Genomic DNA, 21,779 nt, shown 5'->3' on the forward strand with positions numbered 1-21,779 from the left:
AGGAATGTGCTCATACGTACTATAAAGAGTTTCGTTTATAGATGTTAATATTCACAGTAAAAGCAAAGGTAAATGAATTGGATTAATCTATTGAAAATATTAATATTAATAAATGCCTTATTAAGTAAATAAGGATGGAAGCAAAGTTGGCTCTTCTAGGGTTACAGCTTTACAGTATCTAATATCTGTTCAAGTTATTTAAGATCTATACTCTCAAACTTGAAATTGTAAGTAAGGAAAAAAGTGCATCTCTAAGAACAGTGAGCCAAAAACAACAAATGAACAAATTCTATGGAAGGCTTCTCTGTAGGCAGGAGATGCTGACTGCCCCATATGCTTGCTTCGTTGCTTCACGAATACAGGAAGCTTTCAATGTCACATGTTCGGCCCTATGTGCCTATTTTAGTTGGATTTGGGTAGAATGACAGGATTTAACTTTTTTTTTTTTTTTTTGCGATACGCAGGCCTCTCACTGTTGTGGCCTCTCCCGTGGCGGAGCACAGGCTCCGGACGCGCAGGCCCAGCGGCCATGGCTCACGGGCCCAGCCGCTCCTCGGCACGTGGGATCCTCCCGGACCGGGTCACGAACCCGCGTCCCCTGCATCGGCAGGCGGACTCTCAACCACTGCGTCACCAGGGAAGCCCCAGGATTTAACTTTTAAGGAAAAGTGAACACTTCACTTTTAACAACATTGTGCTTGAGGCAGATGAACCTGAGAATGAGAGATCCCGTGAACACTTTGCCAGGTGGCACTCATTGGGGTGTTTACTGTTGAGAACCCCTCTATTTCTGCCTGAGGTTTGAAGCCAGGATGTCACAGGATCCCCTGCTGCACCGCTCAGTTCTTTCCATGCACAGAGCAGATGGGTGAAGCAGAATAAAATCCCCACCTCAGAGGCAACAAGGAAGCACTCCAGAGACCAGCAATGGTGTTGCTCTTTGCTGGAGTAAATGCTAATTGGAGTTGGTGAGTGAGAGTTAGAGCTGAAAATTGGACTTGGCTTACGAGCAGTTGGGAAACTTGTTAAAGGTATTATCACTATCACATTTTGATAAACAGAAACAAAATGTTCACATTAAAAACATGAGTCAATTGTTTCCAATTTAACTTGGTTAGAACATGATGCTTCAAGGGTAAGCACACAGGTCATGAGATCCTTTCTTAATTTTTAGAAGCAACATGATCATTTGTATTAAAAAACTACCAAGTCATTTGGATTCTCATAATTTCCACTAAATTCTATCTGGCAAAAATAGCATAAATAGGTCCTCTTTCCTGATTTCTCTGACTGTACCTTTTTATGGCTTCACTGTGACAGTTATCGTACCGTCTTGTATTCTTGTGCATCTTTTTCCTTCCGCTCTTTCACTTTCCTTTGGGAAGAGACCATGTATTTTCATCATTATATCCCTAGAACTGAGTCCAGTACCCCAAAGTGAAAAGTTAAAACATGATAGAAAGAAGCAGCCAACGGTCAAGGATGGTCATACAAAATAAAGATAATTTACAGCTTTGGACTGGACTGAACAGTGTTTTTCAACTACAGGCCTTCTCCAATTATAGATTTATTTAGTTTACCATTAAAATTATGTGAATATGTGGGTTTTAAGTAAATGCACAGACTTTAAATCAAGTGTTTATGCGCCATTCTCATTTCAAGTTGAGCACTGCAGCTATAGGCACAAACTGGCTATGGCAGTATGTGAGGATATTTTGCCAAAGAATATTTTTTAATGATTTTGAGATTATTAGAGAAGAGTAACCATTATTGCATCTAGGCTCATGAGTTTCCAAGTTTCAGTTCTGATCATTAAAATACCTAAATGGATCTTCAGACTTTTCTCAATCATCTTATCAAATAATACTTCTGGTTTCTGTGGGCTCAACTTGCCTTACCTGTTGAAAGTCCCAGAAGAGACCCTGGTAAAAGCTGGTCCCCCTTCAGAGGGGCTTGGTTCCTCTCATCAGGATTCTCTACCCCTTTTACCCATGTTTTCACTATTTCCCATTTTCCATGGCTTTAAGCTCTCTTTATTTCTCTCTCTCTCTGAGTACTGTCTTCAGGGACCCTCAGTTAATTTCTACTCTGGTATATTTCACTTTTACATTATAAAAAAGCTAAAAAATTGCATTCAGTATCCAACCACAACCATTTTTAATTTGGAACATAACTGTACATGTAGTAAAGAGCAACAAATACATCCTTAATTATAATTAAAAAAATGGAAACGTTTGTAGCTATATTTAACAACTCTAATGGTTTCTTTGAATGGAGCTCTGTCATTAAATGTATTATTCACAATTATATTTTTCATCATGATGGAAATTTATTTTAATATAACAAGTGATAGAACTGCAAATATGTATAGCTTGCAAAAAAGTAAACTGTGTCATTTATATCCTCAGCAGAGATCAGTGAGAGCCCCGGTGGCACCAGATATACCAAGCAGACTAAACTAACACTGCCACAATTCTGAAATCTACCTGATTATTGGACCTATATAGCCCACAAAAGTGGGCTATGACCTGTTTGCCCAAAATAAAAAGGTGAGTGACTGCCTGCTAAAATTTTAAAAATTCAAATAAGACTAATAGTTTCCTAGCATAATATCCAAAATGTCCTGGATACTACTGAAAAGTCACCCATCATACCAAGAATAAGGAAAACCACAACTTGAGTGAGAAAAGAAAATGAACTGATGTCATCAACTCAACCTGAGCTGGATCAGATTTTAGAATTATCTGACAAGGATTTAAAGTAACCATCATAAAATGATTTAATAAGCAATTACAAATTCTCTTGAGATAAAAAGGAAAGGTAGATAAAAGGAAAAATAGAAATAAAAGGAAAAATAGAAATTATCAGCAAGGAATTAGATGCGACAAAAAATGAAAATTATAAAACTGGAAAATAAAATAGGAGAAATAATCAATTCTCTGGATGGGTACAATAGTAGAGAGGAGATGAAAGAGTAAGAGAATAAAATTAGTGAATTTGAAGACAGATCAATAGAATTTACCCGTTCTAAACAAAGGAGAGAAAAACAAATGAACAGAACCTCAGGAATCTGTGGGAAAATAGCAAAAGACACAAAACATATATTATCAGAGTTGCATGAGAAGAAAAAGAGTAGGGCTGAAAGAGCATTCAAAGAAAAACTTGGCTAAAGAGATCCTAAATTTGGCAAAAGACATAAATACACAGATTTGAAAAGCTGAGTGAATTCCAAATAGGAAAAACCCAAATAAATTTACACCAAGACACATCATAAATAAAATTCTGAAAACTAAAGACAGAGTTGAAGGTGTTATCACTACCACACTTTTTCTCTACAAGTAGCCAGAGAAAGGCTGCCAATTTCAATGATAGCAGATTTCTCATTTGAAACCATGGAGTGCGGAAGGAAGTGATGTAGAATTTTTCAAATGCTGAAAGAAAAGAATTGTCAACCATGAATTCTATATTCAACAAACTACACTTCAGGAACAAATGGGCAATAAAGACTTTCTCAGATAAAGGAAAACCAAAAGAATTGTCACTAGCACACCTATTCTTTTTTTTTTTTTAAGATTTTTTTTTTTTGATGTGGACTATTTTTAAAGTCTTTATTGAATTTGTTACAATGTTGCTTCTGCTGTATGTCTTGGTTTTTTGGCCCTGAGGCATGTGGGATCTTAGCTCCCAGCCAGGGATTGAACCTGCACCCCCTGCATTGGAAGGTGAAGTCTTAACCATTGGATTGCCAGGGACGTTCCAGCATACCTACTCTTAAAGAAAGGCTAAAGGAAGTTTTTTAAACACAATGTAAACAGTAGAATAAGAATCTTGAGGCAAAAGGCAGAAAGGAAGAACAATGGAGAGGGCAGGTAAATATAATAGAACACTCTTCTCTGCATGAGTTTTCTAAATCATATGTAATGATTAAAATAAGAATTATAATACCATCTTATCCTCAAGACAATGACATTTTAAAGTGGGGAAGACAAAGGGACCTAAGTGGAAATAGTTTTCCTCCACTTCACCCAAAATTGTAACATGTTAATAAGTTACATGCGTATATTGTAATACCCAGAACAACCACTATGAAAACTACACAATACAGCTGAAAATACTATCAATAAATCAAGATGAAATCCTAAAAAAAATGTCAAGTAACCCACAGGAAGATAAGAAAAGAGAAACAAAGAAATCAAACAGAAAACATAATAAAATGGCAGAGTTCACCCCTAATAAATCAATAATTACTTCAAGGTAAATGGTCTAAATATATCAATTAAAAGGCAGAGATTGAAGCATAATTTTGAAAAAGCATTACCCAATACTATGCTTTTTAATATGCCATTTAGAAGAAACTCACTTCAAGTTCAATAAGTAAGTTGAAAGTATAAGGATGGGAAAAGGCATACCATGCAAATGTTAATTTTTTTAAAAGGCAGGAGCATGATTATTTATGTAGAAAATATGAGAGAATTGACAAAAAATCTCCTGGAACTAATAAATGATTATAGCAAGGTTGCAGAGTACAAGGTTAATATAATATAAAAAAGTCAATTGCTTTTCTACATAACAGCAATGAACAAGTAGAATTTGAAATTAACAACACAACACCATTTACATTGGCACCCCCAAAACGAAATACTTAGGTATAAATCTAACAAAATATGTATAAGATTGATATGAGTAAAACTGCAAAGCCCTGGTGAAAGATATCAAAGAACTAAATAAATGGAGAGATATCCCACGTTCATGGATAGGAAGACTCAATATTGTCAAGATGTCAGTTTTTCCCAATGAGATCTCAACCAAAATCCCAGCAAGTTTTTACACAGATATCAACAAACTGATCCTAAAGTTTATATGGAGAGGCAAAAGGCCCAGAATAGCCAACACAATATTGAAGGAGAAGAACACAGTTGGAGGACTGACACTACCCAACTTCAAGACTTCAAGACAGTAATCAAGACAGTGTGGTACAGGCAAAAGAACAGACAAATAGATAAATAGAACAGAATAGAGAACCCAGAAACAGATTCATGTAAATATAGACAACTGATCATTGACAAAGGAGCAGAGGCAATTCAATGGAACAAAGACAGTCTTTTCAATAAATGGTGGTGGCCACAAGCAGAAAAATGAAACTAGAAACAGACCTTACTCCCTTCACAAAAATTAACACAAAAGGGGTCATAGACCTAAATACAAAAAGAAAACTACAAAACACCTAGAACATAACATGGGAGAAAACCTGTTGATAGGTAACCTTGGGTAAGTTGACTTTTTAGATACAGCACTGAAGGCATGATCCATGAAAGGAATAATTGATAAACGTCACTAAAATTTAAAACTTCTGCTTTGCCAAAAAAAATGTCAAAAGAATGAGAAGACAAAGTGGATAACTGTTCATGAAGCCCATTTTCTTTTTAATTTAGGTACACCACAAAACTAGACTTCCCAGTCTCTGCTGCAGTTAAATGTGGTCCTAAAACTAAATTTGACCAATGGTATGTGAGTAGAAGACATAGTCACCACTTTTAGGGCCATAAAAAACTTTCTAGATGCCACACTCCATTGTCTTTCCTCCACCAGTTGCTTGTTGCAATAGAGCATGGTAAACTTGGAAACCACGTTTTGAAGATGGAAAAAAAAGAGAGGAACCTGTGACCCTGAATCACTATTTGAAGGACAATTGATTATGAGAACCCATTTTTGGAATTCACATGAGTGGAAAATAAACAATTTCATTAAGCCATACTTGGGGCAGCCCAGGACTTCTTAACTCATATAGTCATTCTTGGCTGCTCTTCAGAAATTAAGGCCAACACACTTCCCTGGAACATTTCACTGCCTCTCCTGTTTGGATCTGCAGATTCTTTGGTCAACCATGTTCTTTTATCTGATAAGGCAACGTTAGCAATGGCCTCTGACTTTCATAGAATCTCTTCTTTATAACCCTAAACCCAATAAAAAATTTAGAACTCCCTTACCTTGTTCCAAGAGGGATTTAAAGTAGCTGACAAAAATACTTACACTATACCAGGATCAAACAATTCAGAAAAAATAAGAAAAAAAAAAAGGCAAATGTAAGAAACAGAAACAGGAAATTTAAATAATCTCAGAGGTAGGGTAAATACAGAAATATATTTCAGAAAAACATATATGCTTGTAGAACCCACTTTTACCTATAAGATTTCTGGTATCTTACATTGTTGGGAAATGTGATGTACTACAAGATTTATTTCATGCTTTTTTTTCATTTATCAAGATTTATTTGCACACATTTACTAAGGGAAAAAGCATGCAAGCTAGAAGCTATTCAGGAAAAACAATACTTATACTGATGTTGACACTGGAGAGGCTTTTCCCCTGTGTGTTTTTCGTAGAGGGGACAGTGAATAAGGGGATCTTCTACAGCAACCTTACAGTAAACACTGCCATCAAATACATAGACCCCCTCCCCCTTTTTTCTTATTCCTTATTTTCTTTTCTCAGAAATCCCCGATAGCAGCTGAAATATTTTCCTCAGATATCACTGGATCTATTGAGAAAAGAATAAGATAGAAATCTAGGTTGTAATTAGTTTTCTCAGTGGTATCCATGCAATTGCAGGTAAGTTGCTACTCATTACCAAATACGGGACTGTCTCAAACTTCTGAAAATTTTCAGAAATGGGAGCAGACACAAACACAACTGTTCATTGGAAAACATACGTGCACATTTCCTCTGCGTTCTAGAGTAAGAATGCTGAAGAACAAGTTAGAGTCATTTAAATTTGATATAGGGAACAACTTTAGCTATAGAATAGTTGATTACTTGAGACTAGATAATTTTTCTGTGTAAATATAAGTACGTTAACTTATTTAAGCAAATTTGAATAACATAAAATGTAACATCATTATAAAATTTAATGACATAAAAATTCCAACAATTTCTGCTTATAAAGTGAAGAATTTGAGTCAGCTTCTAATTCCCAGGATGATGTATACAGGTATTTCCCCTTTCGTACACCTCTTCTATCCCTATTTTTAACATTTTCCTCATGATCTGAGGAATTAGGATATGTGAAATGAGGTATTTTTCAGGCCCACAAGGGGGACCCTTTGCACCACAGCAACAGAGGTTATATGGCACAGATCTCACTGCTCATCCACAATCTGGTTGAATGCGTGATCTGCCATCAAACGCTAGAAAGTCAAGGCATCTCCCCAGCCCTGGGCCTCACCTGTGAGTCCAGGTGGACAGATGCAGATGTAACCTGAGGCTTCGGGGCGGCCGGATAGAGACAGCAGCTGGGCAAGGTGCCCATGCCCTTCCCCTGAAGACAGCTCCACGCATTCCCCATCAGACTGGCAGGGGCTACTACTGCATTCATGGATGTCGGTCTCACACTGGGCCCCCGTGTATCCTGCAGGACAAACGTTCAGAGAAGCTGCTGAGTCAAAGCCCCTCAACCATAGAGTATGTGCCTGATCGGAGGGTGGCCACTGTGCTGGCGCCAGTTAAGAAGGTGCTGGGCCTCCCTCAAGGAGCTGCCAAGGGATCTGGTAAGGGAGGCTTCCACGAACATGAGTAATAGTAACAATGGAGTCACTCCTATAATATCGATCAATGCTTTTAATAAAGATTGGATGAACAAGGAACTTCTGGATAACCTTGATCTAACCTGGACATTTTAACTAGACTCCAATTCCTCAAATATTCCAATTGTTTGAATGTTAAGCAAGGAAAAAAATGATATATTTTTCCAGAGAATAGCTGTAAAGTCAGCAGGATCTACATAGCCAACTCTAAATTCTTCTCTTAAAACTCAAAGTAAAGGTAAATGGTTGCTTCTTAACACTCAGTGAGAAAATAAAATAGTGATCTGTATTTGAATGGATTTAGCTGGGTCATTTTGTTAGGGACAAGAATAAAAACAATAAAACATGAATGATTTAGTACTTTATAAAACATTTTAATATTAAATATAAAAAAAAAGTCCCTACCAGAACTATTCCTCTGGTTTTACATACATATGCCCTGTTAAAACTATAGGGGCTTCCCTGGTGGCGCTGTGGTTGAGAGTCCGCCTGCCGATGCAGGGGACACGGGTTCGTGCCCCGGTCCGGGAGGATCCCACATACCGCGGAGCGGCTGGGCCCGTGAGCCATGGCCGCTGAGCCTGCGCGTCCGGAGCCTGTTGCTCCACAACGGGAGAGGCCACAACAGTGAGAGGCCCGCGTACCGCAAAAAAAAAAAAAAAAAAAAAAAGACACATAAAAAACTATATATGTATGTATTTATTGTGTGTGTGTTAACATAACTGGAATTGTACTGCACGCATCCTTCTGCAACTTGCTTTTTGAACTCCCTTGCACAGTCTATCCATGTTAAATTTACAATCCAGAGTTGTAAAAGTTATAAATCAAATCATGGTATTTCTTTACTTTAAAACCATTCAATGACTTCCCTTTTCACACAGAATAAAATTTAAAATCCTTAACCTGACCGGCCCTTTATTATCTGGCCATAATCCCATCTCTGCATTCCTGTCCCTAGAATGTTTTCTACCCCAGGGCCTTTATAACATTGTTCCCTCTCCAGAAAACCCTTCTCCAAGACTGTGCTTGGATAACTCTAAGCTTTCAGGCTCCATCTCTTATTACGTTCTCTTTTCCTCATGGTCAGATCTAAGTAAGATCATTTTTTCTCTAATATACCCAATTCTTTCCTTTCACTGTCTTACAGTGACTGCTATTACGTACTTACTTTTATAGTTATCTTTTAAAATTTATTTACATATACAGCTTTCATTTGTTGATGTATTTGATAGCTTTCTCCCTCAATAGACTGTAAGCTTCACAAAAGCAGGGACTGTTTTTTTATTCTCCACTCCAGGACACAGCAACACCTGAGTAGTAGACCTTCAATCAATGTCTGAATGAGATTCAAATAGTTCCAATCAACAATTTAGATGATAATCCTAGCTTAGCAGATAAACTAGAGAATTGATGAACTCTTAATAAGCAGATAATGAGAATATGATGTGATCGCTTATTCTGTAATTTTAATAAAAACCTGAATGGGGCCCTATGTCAGATCATAAGCACAACATAAATTCTGTTGCTCAACAATATAATACTTTTGTCACATTTGACCCCTGGGGTCTTTGTCAGCAGCGGTCTGAAGAAGAAACTTAGAATCGAAAAGGAAACTAAAAGCACATGTCAGATCAAGGTCCCACAATCCTTGGTAGTGACCCTCCCCCAGAACCCTCAGTCTTTTATGCCTGAATGTCTACTTTTTAAGTGCTTCTATTTCATACTTACGGATCTACAAATATTCACTAAATAATGGTTGTCACAAAGCCATTATAAAAACTTGTGCTGCAGTCGACTTACTAAAGAAAGTTCTGACTATTTTCAATTTTCTTCTCATTCTAAGTTTGAAGACTCATACACAGGCCAGGTTAGGAAGTAATTTAGAACCTTTATAAGTCCTTTTTGGCTTTCCGGCTTATGCATTGTCTTATTCTGAACATTAGGAAAGTTCTGATTTATAGTCTTACCAGTCCTGTCCCCACCACTGGGGCCCTGTGGGGATGTGCTGTACCCTTTAACCATGTATATAAATAGATTCCTCCAATCAAGGCTACATTCAATAGATTTAACAAGTTTTCCTGTAAAACTCTGTACAAAGAAACAATATGATGCTGAGTCAAGACCCCAGGGTTCTTAAATTACGTTTTTTTTTTAAAAAGAACAAACCCAATCTTTTCTGGGTAACAGGAAAACTTTCAAGATAGGCATTTAAAGTGACTAACCCTTCTTGTAATTAATTACTCTTGAAATGAGGACCCTGGGCAATTCCAGCAGTGGATTCTTGCCATCGTGCTCAGTGGCAGTGGTCTCATGATCCGAAGGAATGGTCTCCTTTTCTTAGATATGGAGTAGCTTGTAGCATTAAATCTTCTCTTTCTATATAACTAAGAACTGGGTACAAAGACCTTCTGAGTTTTCTCTTTAGGCAAAATCACTGTCCATCCAGCGACCCAAGAAACTCAGAAGTAGAACTGTCCTAAATCGGTGTCCCTTTCTCAATCCCCACATCATCTCTACCTCCTAAAGTGCTCTCATGGCCATCCATCCCCTCATCTCCACCCTCACCACTATGGTCTTTGCTCTGGCCAGTTGGCTTCTCTTATTTAAACTATTGCAGAACTCTCACCGGATTCCCTGCCTTTAGCCTTATCTCTCTCAATCACCTTCCACTAAAGTGCCAGAGAGCTCTTTTTAAATTAACAGGTCAGATTCTGTTACTTCTCTGCCCTGTGGTTTGCAGGGCACACAAACAGCATTATGACCCAGCTTCAGTCACATCTTGCTCCCCAGCCCCATCTCTCCACCCTCAGCCCTGCATAGTCCAGCACTTTAAGCAATCACTCCAAGTTCCACAACTGGACATGCTCTCTTCCATGTGTGCCTGCTGCCCTTTCTTCTTTCCCTCTTCTTTCTCTTCCTCTCTTCTGTCCTTAAATAAGTAAAGAGCTGCTACGTGCTGGCCATAGGGTCTAGAATGGCCAATCTCCTAATCTTAGTATCTAGTTGACATTTATCGAGTGCTGCCTATGGTCTAGGCTGAGCTGGGAGCTCCTGCTATATTGCTGGAATTATCTCCACAACAACAGTATGAGGTGGATATTATCATCATCATCTCTGCTTTATCTGTCGATGAGGACACTGAGGATCAGAGTGGTAACATGGCCAAAGTCACACGGCTGGTGGGTACAATTCTGGGATATGCTTAGTGATCTTTCAAGTTTTCTAAAATGGTGCCTCCTTGGTCAAGCCATCCCTGAACTACTTCTCTCCTTAATCCCTTTTACAGAATTTATTAGAGCTTCTTATTGTACCCAAAATTGTACTGTACACATTTTTTTCACACTGTATCCCAGACAGAATTTAAGCTCCTTGGAAGGAGGAGCCATGTCTTTCTGATTGCCAGATTCCTCATATGAGGAATCATGGCACTGAAATCCATGTGGCTTGAATGTATGGAACACATGCTGGTCTTTTTTTTTTAATAGATCGTTATTGGAGTATAATTGCTTCACAATACCATGTTAGTTTCTGTGCCCTAAAGGCTTTGTGTTAGAGCCAGGCAGTTAAGAGGAGCTGCCTAAAAAAAGACCAGGACTGGCTTTGCTGTGCAACCTACTGGTCTTTTTTTAGGCAGCTCCTCTTAACAGCCTGGCTCCATTACAAAGCCTTTAAGGCACAGAAACCATCTCTCATACACAATTTCCACCTCCTGGTGTAGAGCTTGGTGTGTAGTAATACATAGTTGCCTTTTCTTTGAGTACCTAATATGTGCCAGGCTCTATTTTTATAATTTTACCCCTCACAACAACACTACAAGTAGTTTTTTTGGTTTATCCTTCATTTGAGGATGAGAAATTTAAGAATTAAGAGGTAACTCACCCTAGTTTACTTGGTTAACAAATGGTGGACTTGTCCTGCTCCCAAGCTGTCTGCTCCATGCCCTGCTTAGGGACTGAGGTCCTGCCCAGAGTGTTGATTGAGTGTTGAGTGTCGGTTGATGACAAGAATGTGGAATAACATGTTTTGGAAAAAATTCAGTATTGCAGGGGGCCTGTTGATTCAAGTGTTACATACTGTTTCCTACTGACCAGAGCCAATGACCAAAGGATAAAAATATACCCTATTCATTATCTGGAAGTGGGAAGACATATGAGATACATAGACTTCTGAGCCACAGAATTCCAAACTTCCTTTTATACTTTTACGTTTGCGTTGTTTTTACCTACAAAATGCATTTAACCAAAGCGTGTTACACGTGCCTCAGGCAATGAGATATCTTTCCATCAGAAGCTGCTACTGACAGGACTGATCCTGGTATCCATGCCTCCTCCTCAGCCACAGGGTCATCCTTTCCTCAGACAGTAATGTGAGTGGGGAGGAGGGGGCAGATGACCAGCAAGCTTGCAACAGCTAGATTTTAAATAATCATAAATTTATCAGTGTTTTCCAATGGATCAAGAAAGAAAAAAGGGGCTTCCCTGGTGGCGCAGTGGTTGAGAGTCCACCTGCCGATGCAGGGGACGTGGGTTCGTGCCCCGGTCTGGGAGGATCCCATGTGCTGCGGAGCGGCTGGGCCCGTGAGCCATGGCCGCTGAGCTTGCACGTCCGGAGCCTGTGCTCCGCAATGGAAGAGGCCACAACAGTGAGAGGCCCACGTACCACAAAAAAAAAAAAAGAAAGAAGAGAGATGAAATGCTCTTTCATTTCTAGCAATAAAATCCTAGTAAGAATTAGGTTAAAATATGTCAAGCAGGTTCATTACCAAAATTAACATCAATATTTATGGGTGGCCTGTTGATTCAAGTATCACATACTGTTTCCTCCTGATTCTGCTATCACCTCTACACTCAAATCTAATTACCTTTTAAGTGTAATTTTTAGTTATGGTTTATGTGTGTGTAACTTGTATTGTCTTTTACATTATAAAGGGCTAGAAGAATACACCCATTTCTGGAATATCATTCTACACCCTTTATGGGGACCATTATGATCACACTGACTGACTCCATGAATTATAATACAAGCACTTAGGATTTTAATAGTGTTTCATGGGTTTTAATATATTCTAAGCATCAAGGAAAACATCTTGGAGGAAAAGGAAGCAACTTCCACTGAAGTTTACTCCACTAAGACCATGCTGAAATCGACCCTTCCACTGACTTTTTTTTCCTCTGTGTTTCTTCCAGAAGATTCTGATGATTGGGCCACTTGGTAACCTACTTCAGACAATGTATAGTGTAGCAGTAGATATGTTTGAGCACTGAAGAATACAATTAAATTAAACAATGATAACTAGAAGAAAGAGTTGGTTTTAAACCTTTAGAAAGAAGAATTTTTAGTTTCTATTTACTATAAGCGATTTGTTTCTATTCTAAGCAAAAAAAAAAAAAAAATGGTGGAAGATATTTTGTCACTTACCAGGCCAGCAGTGACAAGTGTAATTGTCAGCACTGTCCTCACATGTAGCATTATTGTGACAGGGTTTTGACCAACATGGAGGCATCAAGGTCTCACAATGTGTCCCTGTGAATCCACTACCCATGCAGTCACAGCTGTACCTGGAGAGTAAAATGAAATTGTCACATCAACTCTTGGTCATATTAAGATCAAATATTGTTATCCTGTCTCTTCACTTGTCCATCAACCCCAGACCCATGGCATGGTTTTAATACTTATCAAAAACCTTGAGGAATCATCTCTATAAGCCTGAAAGCATTGTGTGCTTCCATATTAATAGCTTTTTATCTTTAAAATTTTACAGTACAGTTTTCAATCAAAATTATTTGGAAACCGTGATTGTATACTTCAATTTCCTCACCCATAAATTGAAAGTAATAGTACCTTTGTGACAGAGTTGTTGGCGTAATTAAATGTGCATATAAAGAATGGACATGGCATGCCAAAGGGCAGAAAATACTGAATAAAACTACTGAATAGTAAGTACCAAATAAAGTTGTTAATATTGTTAAGCAGTAGAGACTGATTTATATCATCAAGGCACTTTTTTATATAGAGAGCCCAGAAAAGTGGACCCTTATGAAAAATGAAACAATAAATTATGAAAAAAATAGGAAAAATTCTTATTATATAAATTTTGACTTATGTTTTCTTATTTTCAGAGTACAAGAATATTTTAGTCTTGCTATTTGTAATCATTCACTGACTAAGTGGGATTATCTGACAGACCTAAAATACAGATCTGTTGGGGAGAACTGTTCACTTTATCATAATAGGCTTTCAATTTAGACGGTCTCTCCTCGAGGATCTAGTATCACAAAAACATGGGCTTACACACTCAGCTTAGATAAAATGAGTGTCTGGGGGGAGGGATACCTAGGTATTGTATAAAGAGTAACAGTCCTGTTCACCACGGCTGTGTGTCTATTTACCACCAACACAGATATTAAGATTTCACTAAGGAAACTTAAATATTAGCAAATATAAGTGACTATAATTTTTATACATAATTTTGCTAGCTAGAAATCCTCTATTCACTATTCCATTTACTTAATTAAAAATACCTACTACAAATCTACTATGTGTAAGACATTGGAGAAAAGAGCCCTGTGGTCACGGCTGGCTAGTGGACCTCAAGTCACGGAATCAGTCTCCATTTGAATCTTCCTTTGTCTGCAAGAACCTTTCATGGGGTACAGTTTCTTACTTTCCCACGCTCCTCATAGCAAATGTGTTAATTTTTTGCTGTGGGAAAATAAAGTCAGGCTGTAATTGCTGACCTTGCAATGATCTCAAAAATTAGGTCATAAGAGAGATGTGGATACAATAGAAAAATTATTCATGGCACGCATTCAGGTGAAGAGAGGAAAGCTGGCAGGTTCAGCCTTACTCTGTTTGCATTTCCATAGGCATTACAAGCGTTGTGTGCCTTCTGTTCTGATGCTTTCTGGAAACAGTGAAGCATGGCTGGGAGAGCATCCTCCTTTTGTCTGGAGCGCTTGTGTGGAAACTGCCTTTCTGATCTATGTGTTGCCCAGTTACCTGTCTCCAGGCCTGAGGATTCACACCACTGGAGAATTATTTGGGTGTAACTGCAAGTCACAGGCAAGACGTGGAGAATGGTTATAGTTTACAAAAAAAATTTTCTACCACTTTGCTCTATTTAAAATCACATTATTTTCCTGGGTATATATGAAGCACATGTGCCTTTTATTGCTGCCGTTTTGAGTCTGATTCACTTTAAAATTCAGATTTGGGATATATTATATCTTATTTATTAAATAAAGGAAAGTTCAATTCTAGGCCTCCTTTTTCAAAGAATTAACTGTGTGAATTTGTGGGGGGATGGGGGGGTCACCTAACTTCCCTGAACTTTAGACTCCTTATTGTAAAGGGGGAGCTTTAGTGCCCATCTTGCCGTCCACTGAGCCGCTGAAGGATCTGTCAAGGCAATATTAAATGCTAATGCTGTTAAAACTTAAGTGTTTAATAACTCGATGCTTGTGGTTTAAATAAGTATTAGAAAGTTCTTTCAAAAATATTTATATGAATTCAACTACCATTACCCAAATTTATTATATGCATCATATTAAGGTGTAATTTATTGTTTTATTTTTGTTTTTGTTTTTACTGAAAAGCCAGTGATAGACTCTAATTTGGAACAGAATTACATGGCTACTTCTCATCATTCAGCTGTCTTCAAAGTATTCACCCAATTCTCCAAACACCTAGAAATTCAAGACATAATTAATTTAATATCAACACCCCTTCCAACACTTTATATAAAATTCCTAAAGGATTTATTTTTCACCACTTGATTTATATGCTTGTTATTTTATAAATACAATCTTATATTCACATACAGAATAATCTCTAGCTTTGTTTTTGCATCTACAAAAGATACGGAAGGTAGATTCCATTTGTTTCATGGATTTGGAAGGCCGGCGCTTTTCTGTAACAGAACCAGTTCAAAACTATTACAAGAATGACTTGGAAAATGCTCCCTCTTGAGACAGATGGTGTCCAAAGGTTGCATTATTTTAATAAAATGTGAATGTCACAACTTTTTTATATTTAAAGTATAAAAAGCAATCTGCACATTTTAAGCCAAGGATGGGAGATCTCCAAATTCACCAGAATGACTGGTGCAATAGCTTCTGGTCAGTGAGTTCGCTCCAAGCCAATGACCCAAATGTAGGAGAAAATGTACCTGTTGGCTCCATCCACGCACAGCCCTCCATGGAGACACGGCCCACTGGCACACTCATCAGTGCTGAGCTCACAGCCAGCACCCAGGAAGCCGGGGGCACAGTCACAGAAATGGGCCTCCACAGCATCCTGACAGGTTGCACCACTGAGGCAGGGCTGGGACCGACATTCATCAACTTCCAATTCACAGTTTACACCTTTTAAAAAAGTCGGCACAGAAAAGAAAGGCAAAGTTTTAGCAAAGCGTTAATATTTTCACTCTTTGGCAATGCTTTATTTAGCAAGGCTCTTGTGAAACGTGATGTTGCCCCAAATAATTTTCCTCCTTAATTGTAATTGATATTAACTTTCTGGCATGCTCGTGGGACGTTCACAAAGCAGAGCAGCTGTCACTTACAAAGAACTATTGCATACAACAGCTCGTGGCTTTTTGGTCCGAGGACACAAATCATTCTTAGGACAAAGTAATTGTTTACTGTACTTCTGTTGGAAGCCTGAAGGGGACCGGCCAATGTCTTTAGATTATTTTTAATAGGAGTCGTATTGAACAGTGGGTAAAAGCTCAGACTCCAAAGCCAAACGGCCTGGGTTGGGATCTTGGCACAGCCTCTTTTAGCTGTGTGACCTTGGGAAAGTTCCTTAACCTTTCCTTACCTCAGTTTCTTCACCTGAAAAATGGGACCAATAGTTGTAATTACCCCATAGGATAATTATTACAATTACAGTGTGTTCTAAAGTGTTTATGATAGTACCTGGTGTATACTAAGTGTTTGCTAGAGAAAAAAAAAAGTACTTGTTCTTTCCACAAAATTTATTGTACAAATATTATGTGCAATTCTTTCCTTAACTGCCCCCTTTGCACAGAAATATTTACATTTTCTATAGTGTTGTAAAATGCTGCTTTTAAATAGAAAATCAATTTGTGACTTAAACTCATTGTAATTAGTGGTATTATTAGAAGCTACTTCATTTTAAGGTAACATTATATTTTTAAAAAATCTGTATTTACCCCCTTGCCCAAATAGTAGGTGAAGATTATTTTCTAAGCAAACCAAGTTTAAGATTTACAAAAATGGTCACACTGAGATAGCAAACTACTGAATCTACTACTGAATCTGCCAAAACAGTATCTGATACACAATCAAATTTTCCCATAGGTTTTAAAAAACACAAAAGGGGGGCTATCTATATTTGCCAATCTTTATTCCTGTGCCTATGACCCAGGGTAATAAATTATTTAAATGATATTGAGGAGTTTTCAAATAACTCAGAGGTTTTTAGTAGTTTGATTGATACTGTGCCCTCTTTCCTGATAGAAAATACAATAGGATATTCTAACACCACCTGCCATTTACAACTGTGACTAGATTCTACAAATGAGGAAGTGAAAAGAGACGCCAGCATATTAAATTTGTTTTCTGAGAGGAAAAAGAACTTAAATTTTATGTCACTAAAGATGAAAAGTTGTGGAATAGTATTTGTTGCAGGTAAATGGCCTGCCATTTGAGGCTATTTCTCACCCGGTCTGTGAATGAGATTTTCCGTATCTGTTTTCATTGGTATCAGTAAGGTCAAGAGAAAGAGCACTGAACCGTCCGGTGGAGACCTGTGTTCTCATTCTGCCTCTGAAACAGCTTTTCAGCAATGTTTTCGTATCTTTTTTTCTGCCATGTAAAATAATACAATAACAGAAACCTCTTTTTTAAATACTTTCTAAGAATATATGAAAGATAAAAATGATACATTATTTTTTAAAAGTTTTATATAATTATTTTTAAACACATGTAGAAACTGAAACTATACTGTGTTAGCACCCCGTTAAAATGACACTGAGCGATCAGGACTAAGAGAGAACTCTGCTCACCCCAAAATGATCCATCCCTGTGGGCTCCTGTGGCGCTCTCTGCGCAGACGGCAACTGGCACTTATCACACAGCTACCATGTGCACATGCAAGGGTGAGGTGATGTCACATGTGTCCTTTTATTCCATCCCAACACATTATTCCATCTTAACACATTTTATTCCATCCCAACACTGACTTGCCTGTGTCCCATAGTTAGTAAATGACAGTATCTCTGCCATTCCTGTCTCCTCCTGGTCAACCCACCTCTCCATAACACCTTCGGATTATGTCCTTTGGTATTTTAGTCATCTGTATTTGTTGAAAACTATTAACATATAAAGCCAAACCAGTGGTTTAAAACTTGTTAACACTTTCCTAAATTTTATTTCATAATTCAAATAAAATTCATATATTCACCTGTTATACACCCAGGTTATTTCCTAATGCTTAAGAAATACATTATAAACCATTATTTTAAATACTGCAGCTCCATTTATAACAATGTCGTTCAAATACTTTAGCTTTACAGTGATCCTGATGCATGTATAAAAATGTGTTTCAATAAATACAATTTCAGTTCAAACAAACAAATACAATTTCAGTTCAAACAACTATTTACTTTGGATTTATTTGATTTGTTTGTATTACTCTTTTTTTTTTTTTTTTTTTGCGGTACGCAGGCCTCTCACTGTTGTGGCCTCTCCCGTTGCGGAGCAACAGGCTCCAGACGCACAGGCTCAACGGCCATGGCTCACGGGCACAGCTGCTCCGCGGCATGTGGGATCTTCCCGGACTGGGGCACTAACCCGCATCCCCTGCATCGGCAGGCGGACTCTCAACCACTGCACCACCAGGGAAGCCCTGTATTACTCTTAATATTACTTAACAATGTGATTCTTACTGCAGCTTTTCACCGCTACTGATATGGAAAAAAAAAGTGATTTGGTCTACGTCTGCATGATGCCAAAATGGCTGGGTGAAAAGTGATAAGTACAGTCAGTCATCCAGATGTTTTTGTATTTCCAGATGCTTGGCTTCATAGGTAAAACATCTGGAAAACTAAGGATGATTTTCAGTTTTCATTTGGATGTTTACTGTTACATGCATGCAACCATTAAGTATAGACAGTTAATTGACCTTCAAAGACATACCTACACAGTGTGGTCCAGTCTATCTGGAAATATTCTTTTTATGACTAGTGTTACTATGTATGGCGCCATGTCATTATAACTCTAGGTAGCAATAGAAATTGAATGCAGTTACACTGAGTAGCACTTCTGTGGCTGATTGTCTAATAAATGGAAAATTCATAACTGTAAAATTCTTTCACAAAGTTCATCCAGGAACCCAACCAATCTGTTGGAATTGGTTTATAGTTCTGTATGAAACAAAAGAAAATAAAAAGAGTTGGGGGGAAGAAAACACAAATAAGGGGAACTCTGCACCAAAAGAAAAATGTACAGGGCAGGAAAAAAAAAATCCTCTGACTTTACTAGCTTTGGCGACTCACTATGACTAATGCTGTGCTAACATGCACAGTGGCATCTCTACATCAATATAGGTGACTAAGATGTGAGATCATGAATTCCTGGCGGTCAGGGATAGTTCCACTCTGAGCTATGCAATTTTCATTAGCTGTCAAAATAAGTTCAGAAATTCCCTCACACCCAAATATTTTTAAAGATATCAGTTTCAGGGCTTCCCTGGTGGCACAGTGGTTGAGAGTCCACCTGCCGATGCAGGGGACACGGGTTCGTGCCCCGGTCCGGGAAGATCCCACATGCCGCAGAGCGGCTGGGCCCGTGAGCCATGGCCGCTGAGCCTGCGCATCCGGAGCCTGGGCTCCGCAACGGGAGAGGCCACAACAGTGAGAGGTCCGCATACCGCAAAAAAAAAACAACGATATCAGTTTCAAAGAGGGATTGGAATTACACGCATTTCCCTTAAGTATTAAGTAGAAAGGTAAAACGATGAGAGATTCCCAAGTTGACGCGCTGGCTTTGGTAGAGAAGCAGCATTCCTGGAAAATAATCTAAGAATGCTCCCCTTCTTCTTATATAATTAATTTAAAGCAAAAAGCCATTCCATCTCATCTTGGTTTTCAGGACAGCGCTTTCAGTGGGTCCTCCTTTTGTCTCTTCAAACGCTTCTTGGCTTGATTCTTCCTTCCCTTCCCACGCCCCCCTTTCTCCTTGATCCTCCTTTCTTTCCCCCTCTTGGTTACTTGCTACGTCATTCTTTTTCCCTTTTCCTTATATGGAAAGATCAGCTTTACTGGTGGGAGGAGACTCCACTTCAGTGTGAATCTTCACTTCATGCCCTTAAGGGTAAGAGAAGGGCCAGGGCCGCTCCTGCCCTCCTGCCTCCCCCTCCCCCAGATATCCAGTCAGAACACCCCATTGCCTGAGGCAGAAGGCTGTCATGTTAGAACCCAAGAAAAGTGACATCCAAACTTTGAGTGCAATGTGTCGGCCCAAGTATGCCGGAAAGTCTACTGCCGGCACAGCACTGCGGCCACCCCTTCCTAAGACGGCCTCCCCTGCATCACAGAGATGCCAGAAAATACACCTTCTCAAGTCTCCTTCTCCCAGTGGCTCGTGCCTTGAGCTTGCCAATGAGGGGCACTTATGGGTTTGGAAGGTGGGAGAGAAGCCAGGATTCTCTGGACATTTCCTAGACTGGTCCCACACATGCACAGATGTGCCTCATAGCAGCTTCCTAGGGAGTCTGGAGACCACTCATTCCACTGCTGCAGGATGGGATGGCTGGAAACTTCCTCAAGATTCTTCAGAACTGCAGCACCTTCCTAGGAACTTTCAAGAACCCCCACTTTGGTGCTTTGGACAAAGATCTTTCTTGGGAACTTCTCTGACTTCCTTTGGCCATCATACAAGCAGTGCCAGCCTCTTGGATTTGACGGCACATGACCTTCGCTGTCACTCAGGGCCCTGCACCTAGAAGGGTCCTGTATGAGTTTCCTAGAGCTTCCATAACAAACTACCAGAAACCAAGTAGCTTAGACAACAGAAATGTATTGCCTCACTGTTTCCAAGTCTGTGATCGAGGTGTCATCAGGACTGGTTCCTTCAGAGGGCTGTGAGGAAGAATCCATTGCAGGCCTCTCCCTTGTTTCTGATGGTCGACTGGCAATCTTTGACATCCTTTGGCTTATAAAAGCATCACCAGAATCTCTGTCCTCTGTCCTCAAATAGGAATTAAGGGCTTACAAATTACATAGGCTGTTCTGTGTACAAGGCCTTAATTCCTACATTAAACTCTTCATATCTGAAATATATAGAATGAATTTTTTCCTGACCAAATCCTGATTGATACACAGACTTAAGATAGAAAAGACTGGAGTAGCATACTCAAACAAGCAGAACTGTTCAGGTTTCGGTCCAGTCTTCAGATTAAAGGAGAGAAGCTGAGGGTCACAGATACAGCACAAATGCAGTTGGAGTAGAAGCCCCGTACTCTTCACCCCCAACCTAGGTGAGCTGGGGATTTGACAGAACCACAGATATGTGCTGGAATCCCAAGAAAAAGGTTGTTAGTGTCCCATTTTCCTTCTAGAACTCTGGAAACATATGAGGCCACCATAATTGCCAAGCCACCATAGCACAAAATGGTCGAAGAGAGAAAACTACACAGGACCTGAGTAAGTGAAATCATTTTATAGAGAATGCTTGTGAAAACATTAAAGCCGCCAAGTACTTTCAAAATAAGTGAAGTAATTACTTTTTTATAATGCCGAGTTAGAGAATTTTGAACATTGTACCTGCTACTATTGCTTTCCTTCTTCCCCCTCTCCTCTGCCGTTCATCACAGAAGAGCAGAGGGATGTGGGTTTTGTGGGGAGACCACCCAGGCCCACGCTCTGCTTTCCACTGCTACTAGCGAGGCTGGATGTAGTTAGTGCTCAGTGAACGGTAGGTATTATCTGCAGTCATTTGTTCTTCCCTGTATCCCTTCCTCAATTTCTCCAAGTAGAGAAGAGAATCTTTAAAAATTTTGAAAAGTAATTGGAAGCAAAGACAACTCTGCAAGGGAATCTGGAATTGCTTCAAACTCAGTTAAACACAGATGCGATGCTAAGAGTATAGGAGCTAGAAACTGGAAAAATTTGGAGCAGCCACTATATTAAATATGGTTTTAAAAATCTACCACGACATATAAATACCTGCTGAA

The 21,779-nt window shown here is 39.0% G+C and overlaps 1 protein-coding gene across 2 annotated transcripts in view; it reads right to left on the reverse strand.

Annotated features, from left to right (window-relative positions):
- Window positions 1-21,779, reverse strand: part of CRB1 (crumbs cell polarity complex component 1) — a 147,034-nt gene that overhangs the window by 108,189 nt on the left and 17,066 nt on the right. For both annotated transcript variants that reach the window (XM_007459660.1, XM_007459661.1), the window contains exons 2-4: window positions 15,748-15,943; window positions 12,999-13,138; window positions 7,223-7,405 (exon numbers count right to left, since the gene is read on the reverse strand). In XM_007459660.1, the coding sequence (XP_007459722.1) occupies window positions 7,223-7,405; window positions 12,999-13,138; window positions 15,748-15,943 (519 nt within the window). The remainder of the gene's footprint in view (window positions 1-7,222; window positions 7,406-12,998; window positions 13,139-15,747; window positions 15,944-21,779) is intronic.

This window comes from Lipotes vexillifer, unplaced genomic scaffold (genome assembly GCF_000442215.2).
Source record: "Lipotes vexillifer unplaced genomic scaffold, Lipotes_vexillifer_v1.1 scaffold830, whole genome shotgun sequence".
Classification (NCBI taxonomy): domain Eukaryota; kingdom Metazoa; phylum Chordata; class Mammalia; order Artiodactyla; family Lipotidae; genus Lipotes; species Lipotes vexillifer.